General features: G+C 37.3%; 1 protein-coding gene across 2 annotated transcripts in view; it reads left to right on the forward strand.

The window, feature by feature from the left end:
- Nucleotides 1-19,099, forward strand: part of SEMA3A (semaphorin 3A) — a 165,817-nt gene that overhangs the window by 90,051 nt on the left and 56,667 nt on the right. For both annotated transcript variants that reach the window (XM_054271284.1, XM_054271294.1), the window contains 2 exons: nt 8,634-8,727; nt 15,435-15,554. In XM_054271284.1, the coding sequence (XP_054127259.1) occupies nt 8,634-8,727; nt 15,435-15,554 (214 nt within the window). The remainder of the gene's footprint in view (nt 1-8,633; nt 8,728-15,434; nt 15,555-19,099) is intronic.

Genomic DNA, 19,099 nt, shown 5'->3' on the forward strand with positions numbered 1-19,099 from the left:
AGTTGTTGCAGTAGTTGCTGTGATGTACTTCTCTGCCCCTTTGTTACTGGCACAAATTCTCTGAAAGTACACTCTAAGGTCTTATTTTAGGGAGAAAGAATTAATTGTATTCTTCTAGGCTTGCTCCTTATTCTGTCACTCATTTACAGTCAGATTTTTGAAGACTTTAATTCAGGTCATGTGTTCATATTAGAGACTTCTTCCTGGGAATTAAAAGGCAGATAGGATAAAAAGCAGTGCAGACACATGCCTTCATTTTCAGAAGTGACTAACAGCTCCAAGTATCAGAATTTTAAATTGCCCAAGAAAGTATTTGCTGAAAATGAGAGCCCTTGAGCAAGTTTTAAATTGGGTGCCCAAACTTGTGAGTGTGCAAAATCACTTGGGAAATTAGAAAATCTTGGCCATATGCTTACATGTTAACACCACTTGACTAACTCCTTTCTCTATGTTGCTTCCCTAATTTGCAGTTGGTTTTGTGTTGTAAATAAGATATCCTTGACTCAGGCCTGAAAGTTCCCCAGGAAAACTGGAGAACCCTTCTCTTGTTAAACAGCACCCTAATTACAGAAGTAATTTTACAAACAATCCCCTGGGGGAAACATTTTTGTTCTCATCAGGAAGGCTCTTGAATAAAATAACACCTTTGCTAACTTCATTTATTTACAACAGGACACAAGACTGAGGCTGGGTTAGATTTATTGCCATTACATCACTGATGCTCAGTAATTCATAAAACATTGGGTCTAGGAGTCAGCACTGCTGTTATTTCCTCTGATGCCTGACCTCACCACAGTCTAATAACATACAGGAAATCCAGAAGACAAAGGAGGAAAGAAGTGGTCTTGAATGCTAAAAATAACCATAGAAAACTTGTACAATCATGTAATAGAGTACGGCCCAATAATTTATTTAACATAATAGTAGAATCTGCTAAAGCAATTAGAATCTGTTCCAACTGTTTCTAATGGAAAATATGCTAGAGTAAGAATAAGCACACTTAAAGAGTGGGTACTTTTAGGTTACGTAGTTCAATTACGTGTACTGGTTTTAGGTTTGTATATCTTATTTCTTACATATGCAGACCACTTAACAACTTGACTAGAACAGACAGTCATTGTGTGGTGGTTGTATTTCCAGAGGTCATCCTATATGAGCCAGACAGTCATCTTAGGTGATGTATTACACTTGACAACCCAGAAAGTTGCAATACAAAGGCATTCTAATTCTCAGTGTCCTCTGAGAATTATTCAATATCCTTGATGGTATCTCGTGTCTGGTATGCCATTGGGATGACATTTTTGGTGTCTTTACTAATCAGTCAAGGTTAACATCTCATTCATGTTAACTGTGTGTTTGGTTTGTTTTGAGTTGTTTTCTTTTTTCTCATCACTCTATACTTGCAGGAATTTCTAAAGCAATAAATAGTATAATGGCACTACAATGAAGCTCATCTCCGCTCATTGATTTGCTGTAGAATTAGAACACATTGTCCCAAATAGGCAGAAATTTAAAATTGGTACAAATAGATAAATGACATCATCAGGGAAGAAGAAAACCAAACCCAAAAAGCTGTTGCATGAAAGTCAGGTAAATCTGGTGAATTTAGTTTGTGGAATATTGCAAAAGCAAGCTCACAAACACACATATCTTTTTTGAACAGCTGCTTGGTTTGACTGTGCCTGCCCTCCCTTTTATTTACATATGCTGCACAGTGATTTGAAAGTGGCTAGTATTCCTATAAATACCAATATTAGTATGCAGACTGGTATGCTCAGGTGTGAACAAGTCTTCACCATTTGACATTGGCACTTGGTTTCTCTCCCAGTCGGAAGCAGAAGCACTTACTGATCATGAGCTGGGAATAATGAATAGATTGAACCAGCTGTTCCTGAACAGCCCAGTTGGCTGTTTTCCCTTTCATTAAATTCATTGGATTATAATCAGATAGATAGATAGATAGATAGATAGATAGATAGATAGAAAACATTCCTCTTTTTGCAAAGGTTTATGGTAAATTAATAAATATTGATAGATTTAGTATCAGAAGAAAGCAAAGTAGTGTGGGGTGTTTGATAATTGACTGAAAGACACTTATTGAGAGGATGAGTTGTCCAAATTCAGTCTAGGGAGTCAGGTTTTCAAAACTTGTGCTTCCCAGAATTGTTAGTAGACAATTTTAAGCATCTTAGGCTTAAAAAGCAATAGGCATTTTAAGGCATCTTCTGAAGATCAGAAGCTAGGAAAACTTTCCAGTAGAAGTGGTGTATTTGGATAAAAGAAGAAAGAGGAATCTGTTTTTCTTTCATTAATCTATAGAAGTTAAGCATGGAGCTGTTCATTATCACAACAGCTCTTTTGTTTTAATATCAAAAGTAAGATTTCCAGGCACCAAAATGACAGTGAATATCTACAAGTATAGAGGAAAGAATATCTCTTGAGTCTGAAGAAGAGGACACAGATTAATGCAGGGACTGTTTGAGAGGTCTTGGAGTGATCAGGGAACTGAGCAAACTGCCTATGGGAGGCACAGAGAGCTGGGCAGATCTTCATAGCTATTGATCAGTTTTACAGGTAAATATTCCTCAACAAAGTTCCTTCTCTGTGCCCCTTAGCACAGCACAGCACAGCCATCCCAGCAAGTTTCAGTTCCAGGTCCTACAGGAGCTGGAGTCCTTTCTCTGGGAACACCATTTCACTAAAGATCTGTCACTGAGAGTGATTTCCCATAGGATTTTAAAACTGATTTTCATAATTCAATTCTGTTAAGCCTCAGGTTGGAAAAACAAAATGTAATAAAGGTGTTGCAGAGCCCAGTGTCCTCCAGATGTTGCAGGTAAAACCCTATAGCACATGGAGCCTTAAGATTAAAAGTCAGAAGCCCACTGTGTACACTTCTTTTCTTTTTCCTTTTTTCTTTTTTATTTTTTCTTTTTTTTTTCTTCTAATAATTAATGATTTAAAGCAGTTGCATTATTATTTCAATCACTTTTCACCTATTTCCCTAATGGTTACCACTTGCCTCAACATTTACATTTGTTTTAATATTTGTATTTTTTGCATAATTTCTCACATTATATTTATTTGCACTTGCACTTTTTTAAAAATAAGGCATTCCATAGGGATAAATTTAATAAAAGTTTCTCATTAAAAGTTCTGTAACAGCATGATTCCCAAACCTGAAACCAAAGTGCTCATATTTAACAGTTTTCATGACTCAATAGATTAAGTGTGAAATAGGAAATATAATAACAATAACAACATAGCCATATCCTGCACAGTTGTTTCACTTAAAAATTATTCTTGAAAAGTAACATAATTCATAAATAAATCAATTCTCACAGAGTGAAATTTGCTCAAAGGGCTCTCTGAAATAGCCTTGATGTAGTTATTTAATGTGTGCACGGAAAGTTGTATGGTCAAGGGGTGAATCAAAAATTCACTGGTATTAATGTATTGGAAGGCAGGAGAAAAAAAGAAAAAAATGGGGCAAAAAAAACCCAAACCCAAAGAGCAAAATCATCAAATTTCTGTTTTGTAAAAGTCTCCAAGGTGTCTCTAATCAGCTGCCTCTGCAGTGTTCATTTCAGAAACATTCTTAGCTCAGACCTAAATTCATATGAAGGCTCCTCTGTGGTCAGTGATGAGGTCCTGCCCTTGGGAGCTGCAGTTCTGAGCTGCTCTGGCTCCTCCTTCAGAGGGACCTGAAGCCTTCTGCTGTGACCAGGGCAGCAAATTCAGCCACCTCAACTGATCCTCTGCACAGAGGGGAGAAATCCAAACCTTAACAAGCCTGAAAGTTTTTCCCTTGAGCAGGAAGTGGAGCTTTGCCTTTTGAACTTTCCAATGCTGAAGAATGCAGAGAACAAAATATTTCCATGCCAACAACTTCTTGCTCGGTTAAGAGACATTGCCACTGCCTTTAAAGTCCTCCAGTGCACAATGGATGCATTGTTATGCTCCAGGCACTCTGGAAATCATTTGGAGCTATTTTTTTCTGGGGTTTTGGGTCAGTAGTGTTACTTTTGGGGTTTGTCTTTTTTTTTTTTCTTGATCAGTTTGTTTTATAAAATACTTCATCATAGCTCAACAGAGTCTGTGTAAATAGCAAGGGGGATGTCAACATCAAAAATTCTCACAGTTATGACCAACTCCACCTTTTTTATTAAACAAAAATTGTGATAGTTCCTGAGGCTCTTGGCACATTGCATGTTGGTGGACCATTCTTTGTTCAGCAGCTTCTTGTGGAAATCAGTTAGCTCTGAAAGATACCCTGGAGATGTGCTCTTTTCTATTTATGGTTTGGGGGTTACAAGAGTAAGGATATGAGTTCATTCCATTGCACTAGAATGGCTGGGGAGCTTCACTGCTGTCATTCCATGCCTAATAATTTACACCAGTACTGACTCCATAGTAGCTGTACGCAGTCCATCAGCAAAGTCTCTTCAGATCATTTGCTTTCACTGTGTTTATTCATTATTGACCAGCAGTGGTTTTGCTGCATTAGGCTCTGCAGTTCTGGGATGATTTCTGTGAGAATCGCCAGAAAAGTTACAGGAAAAAAATCTCCCTGAAATTCAACAGTCATCACTGTCCAGACTGTGGATGGTAGGTTAATGATAGGTTAGTGCTTCCTCACTGGCCACATGTTCACCTGCAAGGCAGTAGTACTGAACTGGGAAATAAAATCTGTATTTACCAATAACAGCTAATTTAAGTACTGGATGGGCTAGGTACAGGCAGACATACAAGAAAAAATGTTTAAGAGGTTATCATACTGAGCATAAATAAAAAAAAAATATATATATACACCTATATATAGGTGTATATATATATATGATATATGATATATATACCTAGCTATATACCATATGTATATACCATATATATATGGTGTATATATATGGTATATATACCATATATATAGTTGTATATATACCATATACAAATAAGTGTATATATATACCTATATATATGTACCTATATATATAGGTATATATATACACCTATTTATATATGTATAAATAGGTATAGAGTTTTTATATTTATGTATATATAGCAAAAATATGCATATACATATACATATATATATATACACACACATAGATAGATAGATAGATAGATAGATAGATAGATAGATAGATAGAATGTTTTATTGGCTTGCTGGCTGACTGAAGCTATTCAATACCAAGATATGAAATGTCTAGTCAGATCGCAAGGTCTTGTCACCACTCAGTGTCATGATCTGAAACATTGTTTCAGGATTTCAGCTGTTTGGAAGTGAGTCTCTGGAGCCTGGAAGTGGCAGATCGTTGGGAATCACAACAGTTTTTTCCTTCGTTTCCAGGACTGAACTGTAGCTATTTTTGGCTAAATCTTGCCATCTATCATACTGTCTGCTACAGGAAAACATATGTTTTAAGGAGCCAGAAGCATTATCTCCTTCCATGCAAGGCATTTACTAGGTGAAACAATTCATGTCATACCATGAGCCAGCACTCAGTTGTTGTCTTTATGGGTTTGTGGAATTTCAAGACCTAAACAATCTCATTTTCGGTGGTTTTACTATGGATTATAAAGAAGCATCAATGAGATATAAACTTAATAACCCATAAAACATGCCATAGCAAGGTTTTAACTACAAGGATCTGTAAAAAAGGTTTGAAGTACATTGCAATATCCTTTTGGGATGCCAATGCAACTAATGAAAGGGTCTAGACAATAAATTGGGCTAATTGCTGAGTTGCAAAGGCTTTTCTTTGAAATTTTTTTTTCTTTCTTCTTTTTGCATTTCTTGAAACTTTTTCTCCCACCTGGAAATCTTGCTTTGTCATGAATTCCTGTCCTTGATTCTGTAATAGCCCTCATAAAACTTTGCAACATTGAGCATTTGTTTAATACAGAGGGGGTTTTGCTGTCTGTGGCTCAGGCATTTGCTGACTCACTGCAGTACCATTCTTAGTATTCAATTAACTGCAAAACCCAAGAAGCAGCAAAATCACAAATAACTGATCAGAATTTTTCTGAAAACAGTGTGTATTCTTTCCATCTGACAGCTCTTGTCTGTACTGTACAAAAGAGGGCCACACTCACATAGTCCAAAGACCCCCTAAATCTCTAAAGCAGAGCCTTGTTCTTTTGCTATCTCCAGGCAGACTGGTGAAATTTGGGTGGAAATGTGACCAGTGTGATGAAGTACCTATCACAAATCAGACAAGTGACCAGTGTGATCAAATATCAATCACAAGTCATATTGCTTCTTAGACTTTTAAAATGGCAGGTGGTATGTAGAAGAGAGTTTATTCCTCTGTTGCCTGTATGTTCTGTGGTTTTGTAGATAGAGGTGGATTGATTTCAGCACCCAAAAAGCTCTTTGGGCAAGTTGCCCTGTTTGTGACAGGTTGGACTTCTTACAGCATGTTTATCAGACCTGCCTGGGGTCTCAGACTAACCATGATACATTTATTTGGCACTTAACAGCGATGTACTTATTGTCATTATTACTCACCCATAAATTTGGAAACTTACAGTTTGTGTCTGTTCATTGCTCTTTAAATGAAATGTGAAAACACTGTGGTGGGATTTCCCTTTCAGGCCTCTTATTTCAAATGTTTTATTCCACAAACATTAAGAGAAGGGTAGATCATCTCTGATTTAGGTTGACCTGGGTCTCCACTTGTTCTTGCCTTCTGCACACCAATATCAGTAGAGTTACAGTGACATAAACCAGAAGAATACAGTCAAAAATCAGATCCTTCCTACACCAAATCACTTTCCACATCTGTTTCCTATTTGTCTTATAATGACACATGGGATTATTTTGGGAATATATTCTGCTTTAACTGTCATGCCACTGACTCTGTAGCCTTATCAGATATTAATTGATATTCAGGTTGAGCAATTGCCATCTACTAGGGAGAAATGCCAAGAAAATGTAGATTGATAATAACTTTTTTCAATAATAGCTTGTAGCATTAGTGCCATCTTCTATTATTGCAGTTGAGGTTTAGCATTCTCCTCAATTTACTACTTTTATTTATTGTGCAAGATCTAGATATGGACCCTACAGTAGAATTCCAGAAACGCTTTTCTATTTGATTATTTATTCGTCTCTGGTTAGAAGGAGCAAAACCAGAAAACTGGAGAGAATCAAGGAATGTGTCTGGATTATTAAGAACCAGAAAGAAAGACAACAGGAGAGAGAGAAATGTTAATACTGTGTCAGATACTACAGATACAGGATGACTGTATAAACATAATCAGGCAGGCTACATGTACAAGAACATGCCTCAGGAGATTTTCTGGGAACAAGCTTCACTCCGCTGTGTCCTACCTTGTTATCTTACAGTGCAGTAAGCCATAGAGGGCTGTCCTCCTAACTGTTCATTCTCCCTTCATCTTTTCCTTCAGTGAATGGAAGGAAATGTGAAATCCATCTCACATTCTTTTCTAAAACATGTAATAAATACACACAGTGTGTGTATTTATTGTGTGATGTAATTGAACAAGCCTGTAATAAAATCTGTAGCCTGTGGAATCATGGACACAGTGGGTTTGAAATAACACAGTTTGGAAGTGTGTTTGGTCCCTGTAAGGATGAGCAATATGGGGAAGGCAGGGAGCCAAGGAGGATGCTGCTTCCAGGGTGGAGGTTGATCTCTTCTCTTTGGGGCTCCTTGACTTAATTAGATATCTGCAAATTAACCACAATGCAGGTGGGAAATGGAAATCCCAGGTTTTGCTGAGGTCTTCAAAAGTCTTCTGTGAATGTTGAAGACTTCTGTGCACAAAGCATCTATTCTTCTGGTTTTATCCTCAGTGCAAAATGTAAGATAAACATACTATTCAAATTGATTGGCAGACTTGGTCCCCCTGTTAAAATTAATTAAATGTACTGAAAAGCCCATTGCTTTGGATTTATTTACCTCATTTGACTTGGTGTTGACTGAGGCCCTTTTTAATCTTGGTTTATATTCCCCTATGATTTGCCCTCAGCCTGTATATTTTAAAAGAGTCATTTCAAGGTATTGAGGAGTAGTAGTAGTAGCAGTAGTAGTAATAATAATGATGATAATAATAATAGTAGTAGTAATAATAATAGCTTTCCTGATGCAATTGAAATTGAATTTGAGGATATACTCAGGCTAGGAAAAGCAGAATTTCGCACCATGTTATGTACTGATCTACAGTGGTGGCGCATTTCAGAAAATAACAGTCAGTAAAAAATAGATTTTATCTTTTTTTTAGATAAAAGTGTCAAATTCCTGCTTCTTCAGTTACTGTTACTCAGATGTATTCTCAGTGAAAGCAAAAATAATTCAATAAACCCATGAAAATTAATATGAAAATAAATTATATGTGAAGTGCAACAGAAGAGACACAAGCTGTTTATGTGTATTTTTGCCTTTGACCAGCATTCAGCACATACAGATTAGGAGATGGGCACTTTTACCAGATCCTCACCCAGTGCAATTTGACTTCCCTGAAGCCACAAACCCCACTAGAACTCACACTGCACTCTTCTTGAACACAGTTCAAATTACTTCTTAGTTTTCTTCAATGAAATAATGTTGCTTTTGCCTTCTTTTTTAATTTTTTTTAAATTTTAATTATTTTTTTTTTTTATTTCACAGGACAACATTTTTAGAATGGAAGAGTCACATTTTGAAAATGGGCGGGGGAAAAGCCCTTATGATCCCAAACTGCTGACAGCTTCACTTTTAGTAGGTAGGTGCCACATAACAAGTTCAATGAGATGTGCATTCACTGTAAATAATTTGCCAGTTTTCTGCTTTTTTCTTTTTCTCCTTGCAACACCTACAATAGCCATTTGTTTTGTGCAGTTTATTTCCAGGTTAAAGCAATTCTGGTTTACTTTTAATACAGTTGACCCAAATGTCCTGAGGTGTAAGCCAAGATTCAGGTGCCACAAGAGCTGCTTTATACCTTGATTCTGCTAAGTGTTTTTCCTTCTCACATCTTGGTGGAGGCATTTTAATCACCCAGTTTACAGGCTGGCCACACTGGTGGTCACACCAGCACAGCTGAGAGCTAAGTGAGAGCAGGAATAAATAATTCCTTACATCAGTATTTCTGCCAAGGAATGTCTGTCACCCAACTTTACCTTGCATGGAAGCTGGAGATCAATGAACAGCCACTGCTCCAGGCCCTAAGGTGATGTTTCAGCTGAAGAGATTCTGTCTGACAGTAAATAAAGTTAAATTCTTGGCCAGATCAAAAAGAAATAAATTAAGTGTTTCTGAATTGGTAATACTTCATTTCATGGAATATGTAAATACGGAGCAACTGGACTGTGTCAATCTAATTGAACTAATGCAATTGATTTAATTTATCTAATTGATTTAACTTATCTAATTAAATTAAATATATTCATTGCTTTACTTCACCTTCACAAAAAAGGCAAAGGGATGTTTTATGAGACTAAATTAGGAGGAAACAGATTCTTCTTTCCCTACACCTCTGCCTAGGTGTAGCCACCTTATCTTTAACATCTTTACACGTAATTTTCTGGCAATTTATTACAACTTCAAATCCAACAATAGTTTGAGAAAATTAGAGATTCTCATATCTCAGAAGTCTTCAGGAAATGACACATAATGAGATACATTGGTTTATTCAGGCCTTTGTCCATATTGTTAGCCTAGGGCCTTGCTTACCGTCTGCCCTTATTCTATTTACTTTGCATTTAAAAATTAAGCTATTCAAAATAGACAGCAACAAAAATTTAGTCCTAAGTGTGCCTCATTTCCTGATCTTAAAAGCCCATAATGATCCCAGGTGATGAGCTAACCTGGGGACACATGCTTTTTAACAGGAAAAACAGGAAAGACATCCACATCTTGCTCCAACTTGTACCCTGTACAAACAGAAAGGAAAAAAGTGTGTGTAAAAGGCCAGTGTATAAATTGGTGCCTGGAGCAACTTGAATTTGTGACAGAGCTACTCTCAAGTGAATAACTCTACTATTTACTTTAATGTACAATAAAGAAGAGAATGATGACAAGCCAGTATTACATGGTATAACTGGTATGCAACTGCCCAAAGTCAACAGCATCTAGCTTTTCACATTCCTTTTTTTTTTTTCACTCAGTCCGTCACAAATATGATTATCTTACTTCCCTTGGCTTAGATTTCATGTCTTTAATACATCTTTGCTTTCTTGAGCCCACTTCCTGTCACTATAATTTTCACTCCATGTATATTTCCTTCTAATAAAGAATAGACTGGGCATGATCATTTGTTTTCAATCAGACCTCAGTTAGAGCCACTGGGTATAATAATACAATAGAAAATGGTGCAAATCGAGCCTTCAAAGCCAATGAAAAATTTCTGCTTCAGTCACACAAAACTCAGTGAGAAGCTGAAATTAGCATTCCTGCATCCTGAACATGAGCAGCCTTCTTTCTCTGCCTCCTTATACTTGCCTCACAGCCACTCTGGTTATGATGTTGCATTTACTGCAGCCCTTTTCTGCAGAGTGTGTATTGCAGAGGGTGTATGCCAAATTCACTGCTGGTTCTTTGCCTAAAAATAACTCGTCTTTGCCAAAAACACCTTGTTTTTATGGTTAAATGATGAACCAAGGCAAAACAACTTCCACCCCCAAAACAGTTGAGAAACAGGGGATGAACTGGCCAAGCAATGACTGGAGATGGAGAGGTTTGGTCCAGCTGCTGTCCAAAGCAGGGAGCACAGGAGGGAAGCAGTGAGTGTGGACATGGATACACTGCTGGACTGGATTGAGCTGTAACTCAGCTGCTCCTGGCCCTTCGCGTGACAGAATATTTGTCCTCTTCAGGGAACATGGTTTATCTAAGATTTAAGAGGGCAGCTATGTGAAATAATTCCTTCCTTCCAGCATTCATTAAAATGCAATGTCATAATTCGTAATTGAAAGTAACTATCAGGAAAGTTAAAAAATGGCTGAGAAGAGTAATTTAGATGGTTGCTGAGGGGAAGGAAACATTATCTCTCTTCTTCATCAGAAACACTAAACAGATATTTTGCAAAGTGTGGAAGGACAATGTTTTTGACACCATAACTAGAAAGTAAATTTTAGGTTAGTGAAATGCTGGAATTTGAGCAAAACGTAAATGTTAATTTGCAAAAAAGTAACTTCAGGTCTTAAATAGCCATTAGTACCCAGGAGGCCTATTCAGTATTTCAGCTGAAACAAACTCTTACCAGTGTAAAGAGGATCTTCAGTTTTCCCTCTCTCCTAAAAAAATCAATAATATTTGAAAAAAAAAAAAAAAGCTACACTAAAGCAAAATGAAAATAAACAGTTCATCATTATTAAATTGTTCCAGTATTTTTCCAGTATACATTCCTTGTTCCATCCACCTGCAGACATTTTTCATTATTTTTTTAACAGTTGTTCATTAAAGTTGGTTATTGCTGCCCTACTCTAAAGTAAATGCCAGCTGGGAACATGATACAAGTGGTTCCTGGTAATGTAAGACACTGTGCAGCCATTCCCATCTCTGTGCTGCTAACTAAACAGTCTCCATTTGAGTGGGCTAATGCATGAAATGTGGAGACCCAGAAATCCCTGGGCACCACTCACGAGTATTCCAGAGCGGGAGGAAAATGAGAAGCAGCATGGTTTCCAAGGAATATAATCACAGGAGAAAATATCACTGAATGTGTTGGACCAAAGGAATTCTATTGGGACAGTTGAAAAAAAAAATAACAAACCTTCAGAGAAGGAGGCAGCATTGTCCCAACAACTGTTTGTTTAGGGAAATGACCATTTGGGATTTTCAAAAGCTTTAGTAATCCAGAATCCTCAAAGCTTTTTATGCTCCTGTGTCCCACTAATTGTTTTTTTTTTCTTTTACCATTCACAATTCCTTTTAGACTTTATTTAATTTTTCATTTTTAAAAATCAGTTTAGGTGCCTTAATGCTCCCAAATGTGTATTAATATGATCTGAAAGACAGTGGCATTTCACTAGATAAGAACTTTAATACTCTATTTCTTAGAAATTAGCTAGTAAGTCCTTATGAGGTTCAAGATTTTAAAATTACTTTAAATGCACTTTCAGGGAAAATTTAGTTATTGATTTTAAAAGAAGTGAAGTCAAACCACCTCTATGTCTGAAAATCTTAACTTAAGTGAATAAACCTTTTAACCAAGGATAGATTTCATTTGTGAACCCTTTTACCACTGAGAGCAATTGTGACATTCAGGGCTTGGTTTTGCCTACATTCCTCATTCATTCAACTTCCTTAATACTTTGAAAGGAAAGTTTACAGTTTTTTACTCTCCACAAATTATTTTCCTTCAGAATGCCATCTTACTTAAAAGCTGAATAGAAAAAAGTTATTGAATAGATACAATTTATCGAATAGATGCATTTTGCATGGTTTTCAATGTCTTTGTACCTCATGACCTTGGGGAGTTATTCAGAGTTCTGTGTTGTTTATGTAAAGGGTTCCTCCCCTCCAAAAATCAGCATTACTATGAACTTTATTTGTTGCCTCTTTATTCAGTAAAGTCAGTATGTGTATCTCTGTTTACATTTGTGTGTCAGCATGCTATTCCTTTACAATAGGTGTTTTTGGTCCAAAACATTTTTTTTTTACCTATGCAAACAACTCAAGGCCATCCTTTAGTTGTGGACAGTGGTTCCTTTGTGCTGCTGGGCTGGAAATACAAATTGACTAATTTTTTCTCTTTTTTTTTCTCCTTTATTCTTTCCCTTCGATAAATGTTTGTCAGTTTTCAAACTATTAATTTCCACTTTCTCCTTAAAGTTTATAAAACTTCTTTTTAAACTGCTGACAGTAGAAGTAACACAGTGAAGATTATCTGTGACATTAAAGAATCATTTTCCAGACTAGCAATGAGTAAATTTCAGTCCCAAAGAAAGTATGCACAGGGAAATGAAGATGAATGTACTTCTATCTAGACAGGAGGCAGAATCCTCATATAGCTTTTGCATGGCACTAACTCAAAGGATGTGCACATCTGGGACGTGACTTGCGGCTCACCCTGAATTTTGCAAAAATTATCTAAAGCCTTACAAAAATAAATGGTATTCCTTGGCATTTCTGTCTGGAAGAAGTCAAAATCCCCTTTTTGCATGACTACAGCAGATCAGTTCAAACTGCAGGCAGTGGTTTGAGTATACTGTAATTTGGAGGGGCTGTAGTAGGGAGAATAGAAAGGTCAGACAGTCTTCTACAGACCCTTCCTCATTTGAAACACACTGAGGCCAGTTATCGGCAAAACTTTTATCCTGTCACCATTGAAGAAAAAGTATCAGCTACAAGAGCCTTGTAGTGTCCTCTTGGGTTGAGCTGAGTCCAGCCTGGAAAATATGTTGATTTCCAATGGTTTTTATATATCAAGTTAGAAACCAAGGTGTCAAAACAACCTTACAATTCTAAATATTTCAAATATATAATTTTCATTCATTTTCAAATTGCGTTTGGTTAAATTTTAGCAATATAGTATTAAATATAGATTTTTTTTTCTTGACTGATTGACCTTTAGATCTGTTGATAACTAAGAAGAAAAATAGCCCTTGTTGGTTTTTCCTTTCCCCTTTGATTTCTATTGATTTATCAGAACTCACTGGGGATTGAAAGACAAGAAAATGAAGATAAGGTTAAAGAAAGGTTAAGCATAGCATCAAAGCCCTTTTCACAGGCAAAAAGGTTTTATGATCTTTAAAATCTCAGCTGCATACTCTGTACATAATAATAACCATAATTAAGTGATTGTCTCCCCTTCAAAAAAAAAGTTGAAAATGACACAGAAGAATGGTAAATCGTTAATTAATGATATGCTGTTCTGTTTCCCTTCTGATTACACCTCCTGCTGGGCATGACTGGTCTATTTGCCTCTAATCTCTGCTGTGAATTCATTCAATTCCACGCCTTTCCGCTATCATGTTTTCACCCCTCCTGACTTTCACAGCTACCATATGGCTGCAGAGCCGCTCTAGGTTCACTTGGTGATTTCATGGTGTCAGTGTTCAGGGAAAAAGATGACAGTGATATCCAGTAGGCATGCTTGGATCTGGTTGTCCTGCCATGGAAATGCCTAAAATTGCCATGAAAATGATAAAAATGTTCCTAAAAGGGTGTTTTAAAATGAGGATATGGTGGAGTTCATCATGACCATGAAAAATGTATTACCTTAGCTAAAGAAAGAGTTATTTTATCCTGAAACTTGTCTTTTTCACAAGGGACCCGTGTAATATGGGTAGTTTGAAAGTAGTAGCTGGAAGGTGTAATGCTCTTTAATTCCATTTTACCAGCATAGGGTAGGTTATCTCATTTCACATACAGATGTAGAACACAGTCCTAAATATGCATTTTTAGCATTTTTGATTCAGAGTGATTTCATGGACAAGCTGTAAATTAATGTCAGAAAGATATGTGCTGTACTTTGATCCCTGGTTCTTTTCTGTGGCTCTCGTTACAATGTCATTATTATTATTATTATTACACTCTCTTCCAGCTGGCAGGTATTTAACTTGACCTGCTCCTGAATTTAGTCAGTCTCTCTCTCCGTACTCCCTCTGTCTGCTCTGCGGCTGAGGAGGGACACACTGGGATGAGTTTCCTCTCCAGCCAGGCTGTGTATGTGCCATGTATGGGCTGGAGTATCACAGGTCAATTTTTAGTTCAGTTGTTCACTGTGAATTGCGTGGGGGTCAGGGTAGCAGGGAATGACCTCGTTTATTTTCTCCCTTAGCTGTTGCCCTTTGCCAGTACCAGTTACAAAGGTGGCCAAAGCAGAAAGGCATTTCTGTATTTCCTGTAAAATATACTGTTTTTCTGAAGACCTGCTCAGAAAAAAGGGTAAAAAAACAAACTATAATAAAATGGCAACAACAACAACAAAAAAAACCAACAAATATCAAAAACAACAAATCCAAAAACAAAAACCCAAAACAAAACAAAAAAGCCCCTTAAACGAACCAAAGTAAAACCACATAATTTCTAAATTGGAGGGACCTAAGGACTTTCTGAACCAAAAGTGGCTGAGCTGGACTCTTCAGTTCCCAGAGTCACATAAACCCAGTAGGTTGGAAGGTCTCCAAACCAAACTCCTGTGCTAAACAGGGCAATTTCACAGTCAGGTGGGTTTTCTGAGGCTGCATACTCCTGCCTGCCAGGGTAGGTGCACTGGCTGTCGCTGTTCCAGCCTAAGAATCCAAACACATTTTTGCAAAGCACACCAGCAGATACAGCTCATTTGCAAGAGGTTACAATTAAGCTCTGCAGTGAGAAATTGGGTCTAATCTCTATTTTTAATGACAATACGTTGCATATGGCTTGCTGTTTTGTAATTTACTCATTATCCCTATTAGTGAAATATGAACATATGACAGCTTTCTCTGACTTGCCATCACTGGAAAATTGGGGAATATTGCTTACAATTATGTCCTCCTGCAGATGGAGAACTGTACTCTGGCACAGCAGCAGACTTCATGGGCAGGGACTTTGCCATTTTCCGGACTCTGGGGCATCACCATCCCATCAGAACAGAGCAGCACGATTCCCGGTGGCTAAATGGTATGTAAAATGCACATTTCTCTGCTTACACTCATCCAGCCATTAAAGGCTAGCACACAGCTCTGCTCCAGCAACATCTGTGACATATACGCTCCTCTTTTATTTGGGGCAGAATTCTGCCTTAAACCAGTTAAACTAATCAAAAGTGATTTATAAAGAAGCATTTTTTGGTTTAATTACGCTGAGATTTGTGGAGTGTGATTAAATTTAAAACATACACAGACAGTATGAGCAGCATAGTCATGCAAGTTGGACAGAAGCTCAAGGCCTGAGGCATCAGCCACACATGAACACAAAGTAGCTCCAGAGCCTTGGGCAGGATTGTGCTTTGTACAGGGTTTAATTTTGGCTGGATTGAAGGGGACGCTGGCCACATCCAGCTGAAAGTCACCCAGCAGAACTTCATGAGCAAGCCACAGTTGTCAGGAGTTTGGAAAATAAAAAAGGGTCCTGGGGATTCCAAGTGATTTGGTTTCAAAATATCCAATAGTTTAGCAAGGCACAATTTCTTGCATTATTGGATGGATATTAGCAATCAAGCCTGTGGTTGTTTATTTGCATGTCTGAGGCAGGGAAGATAGTTTCAGAGGAAATTTGATTTTGCCTTCATGTACCAATATACTTTAGAATGCATCTGAGTACTCTGTCCAAGTTCTGCTGAAGTCAAATTTACAATAGCTCAAATGGAATTACACTTGGCTTTAGCTGTACAAGGATATGAGCATTTTTGAAATGAGAATTCATTGTCTGAAAAAGCTGACATTTGAATTAAGTAATACTAACTGTAGTTGCTGAGTTAATTTAAATTTTAATTTTTTAAGTGTTAACTAGCTCTACTTTGGCTGTACATACTGCTTGCACCTGCACTCCTGGTTTTGAATTCACAAATTGTTTTATTCTTAGACATTTTTTGCTCCTAGCCATATTTGTTATGTCTCTGGTGAGGTTCAGGCTTTCTTATGTGGTTTTACAATGTAGTGCAAACTGTTCACACAAATTTTAATGTGTAAGCACAGAGTGTATTTTAAAACACAGTTTGTTATTAGATAGTCAAGACTTTCTAGTATCAAACTGGATATCACATCAGCTGTATATACAATCCATAACAACATCAGCCCCTGACTCCTAATTAAAACCACAAGATGCTCTTGCAAGTTGGATTAACTCTATACATAACATACATTGGATACATGTATCATATAAGTGTGTATATAACAAGTATGGAGCTGTATTTTAATATGACAAGTTCATGAATCTGATGCATAGCCTGTTAAATTTAGTTTTGCTGCAATTCATGTGGACAGCTATCTGTCTGGAGAACAGATTCAGGTCTACAGCATTTCAGTTCTACAATCTGTGTTATCCAGCAACACAAAAATTGTATTCATTGGGTTATTTTATTATGACAGTAAACAAGATTTCTGGTCTTCAGGAAACAGTAAAGTACAAGGGTTATAGGCATACCCATCTATCTTGATACCTGGTAGGGCAATAATGTGTTAAAGATGACCAGCATCAACTTCAGTTATGATAGTCGTGATGACATTTTAAACCCAGTCATGCAAGCAAAATCTGCTTTTGTGCAGTAGATTTGCACAATGACAGGAGGATTTGCTGAGTCAGGAGGATTTATGCAGTGGGAAAATGCAGCCATTGTCCACAGGCCCTGTAGTTGCCTGCTGAAATCGTGTCATTCCGTTGTGGATTCGGTTATCAGTCTTTCAGCGCTCCATGTGAGAACTGCTTTTCCCAAATTAGCACTGAGGTTACATCTGACAGGGCAGAAACCACAACTGCTCTGTGCTCGAGGTGGGGAGCTGATGAAGCTCAGGCTTTCTTGAATTTAAGTATTTTACAAAATGAGCATAAAAGTGGAAAGAGCATTTTTTGTATCCCAGGGTGAAGGTGATTTCCAACTCTGAAATAAAGTTCTTGCACTATATTCCTGTATGGAAAGTTTCAAACTTAATTTAAAACAAGATAAGAATCAAATTGAAACCTTTAGAAATTATTCTCATAACTGTCCATAATTTAATAGAGAATGATCCTTAAGTACATTTTTGAAATCTCTCTCTTCGCTGCAACTTAATACATTTACCTTCCTAATATGGAAAGATTGGCCTAAAATCTGCACTAGAACATTCCTATTAGAGGCTCTGAGGCTTTACTGTTAATTTCCCAGTGATAAGATCCTGGCAGCCTTTCCACACAGCTCTCCTAATTTCAGCATCTCGCATGGAAATCCAAAAGTGATAATAGCTTAGGTTTGAAACTCTGCAGGCATGCCAGTCCTTTGATAAATGTTTTTAATTTGTCATTTTTCTTTTTAAAATATAATTACAAAAGAAGCTCTGTGTTTGCATGTTGTTGAAGTGGATATGCTTTTAATGAAACAAGCTCTCATTGAAGACTGAGGTGTTCACTCCTTTCTTAAAGATCTGTACAAACTATTTTTGAACCTTACGTTTGCAGACCTTTACAAGTTTTTTAGCAAATACATGGATTTCTTTGTAGTGGTGGGTTTGCTTTCCTAGTTGTTTTTTACTGTGTGCTTAGCCTCAGGTAAAAAAACCAGTATTCTAAGGGGCATATATTGAAAGCTGCAAGAGTTCTGATCAAACTGAGAGACAAATTCTCATCTCTGTAGAGTTTAATAGTTAGGTGATGAGATATCCAGTTCTAAGTCCTTGCTAGTGTTTACTTCAGTCATAGCAGGAGCTAAACTGCTTTTTCCATACTGAGACTAAGGTCAGAGCTGACAGGGTGCAGAAAACACAGCTAATTGGTACCAAAAATGGAGAGGAGGAGACAGTTGCACGTGAAGGGCTTGTGAACTTTTCCCAGAAATTGTCTTGCCCTGAACCGGCATAAAAATAAAACAACATTACACAGAGTGATTAAATTTTTGGGATTTAAGCAGGAACACGGAGTTACTACAGACATCACTCAGTCACATTCTGAAGATGCTCAACCTTCTTGCAGAAATTGTATGTTTTGGGGAAGAGAACTGTGCCCGGCCCAAGGGAAGGTGCTGACCAGCAGCTCTTAAAGACTTCTTAAGTCTCTTAGAGATATTAAATACTCACAGGCTTCTAAAGCTTTCATTTTGTATAAATAATTAAACAGTCACCAAGCCAAATAAAACAAGGGAGACTGATTCTATAGCCATGTAGTCAGGGCATTCATCTAGAAGCTAGGGAACCATACATCAGTCACTGTAGCAATGTATATTTAATTATTGATACAGAGTTGGCCAGATGTGACAAGGAAGCATTTGCAAAAACACAGTAAAAAAAGCTGGTGCTCAGGGAAGTCATCTTGGACATGAAAAGCTGCAGTTCAGTGCCCCAGACTGAATCATGTGCTTTGTTATAAGCCACGTTTATGCACACTTGAACATTACTGGCTCCTCTGGTATGTGCATCGAGTTTTCTCTGCACTCAGTCCCAGTGAGAGTCAAGAATTATTTTGAACTCTCAGAAAAAAAAAATTTTGAAGTTGAAAAAAATTTTCTGTTCAGCTTTACTATAAGGAACAACGGCCTC

The sequence above is a fragment of the Melozone crissalis genome, unplaced genomic scaffold (assembly GCF_028551555.1).
Source record: "Melozone crissalis strain CALT ecotype California unplaced genomic scaffold, PUWL_Pcris_2 ptg000004l_1, whole genome shotgun sequence".
NCBI classification, from domain to species: Eukaryota; Metazoa; Chordata; class Aves; order Passeriformes; family Passerellidae; genus Melozone; species Melozone crissalis.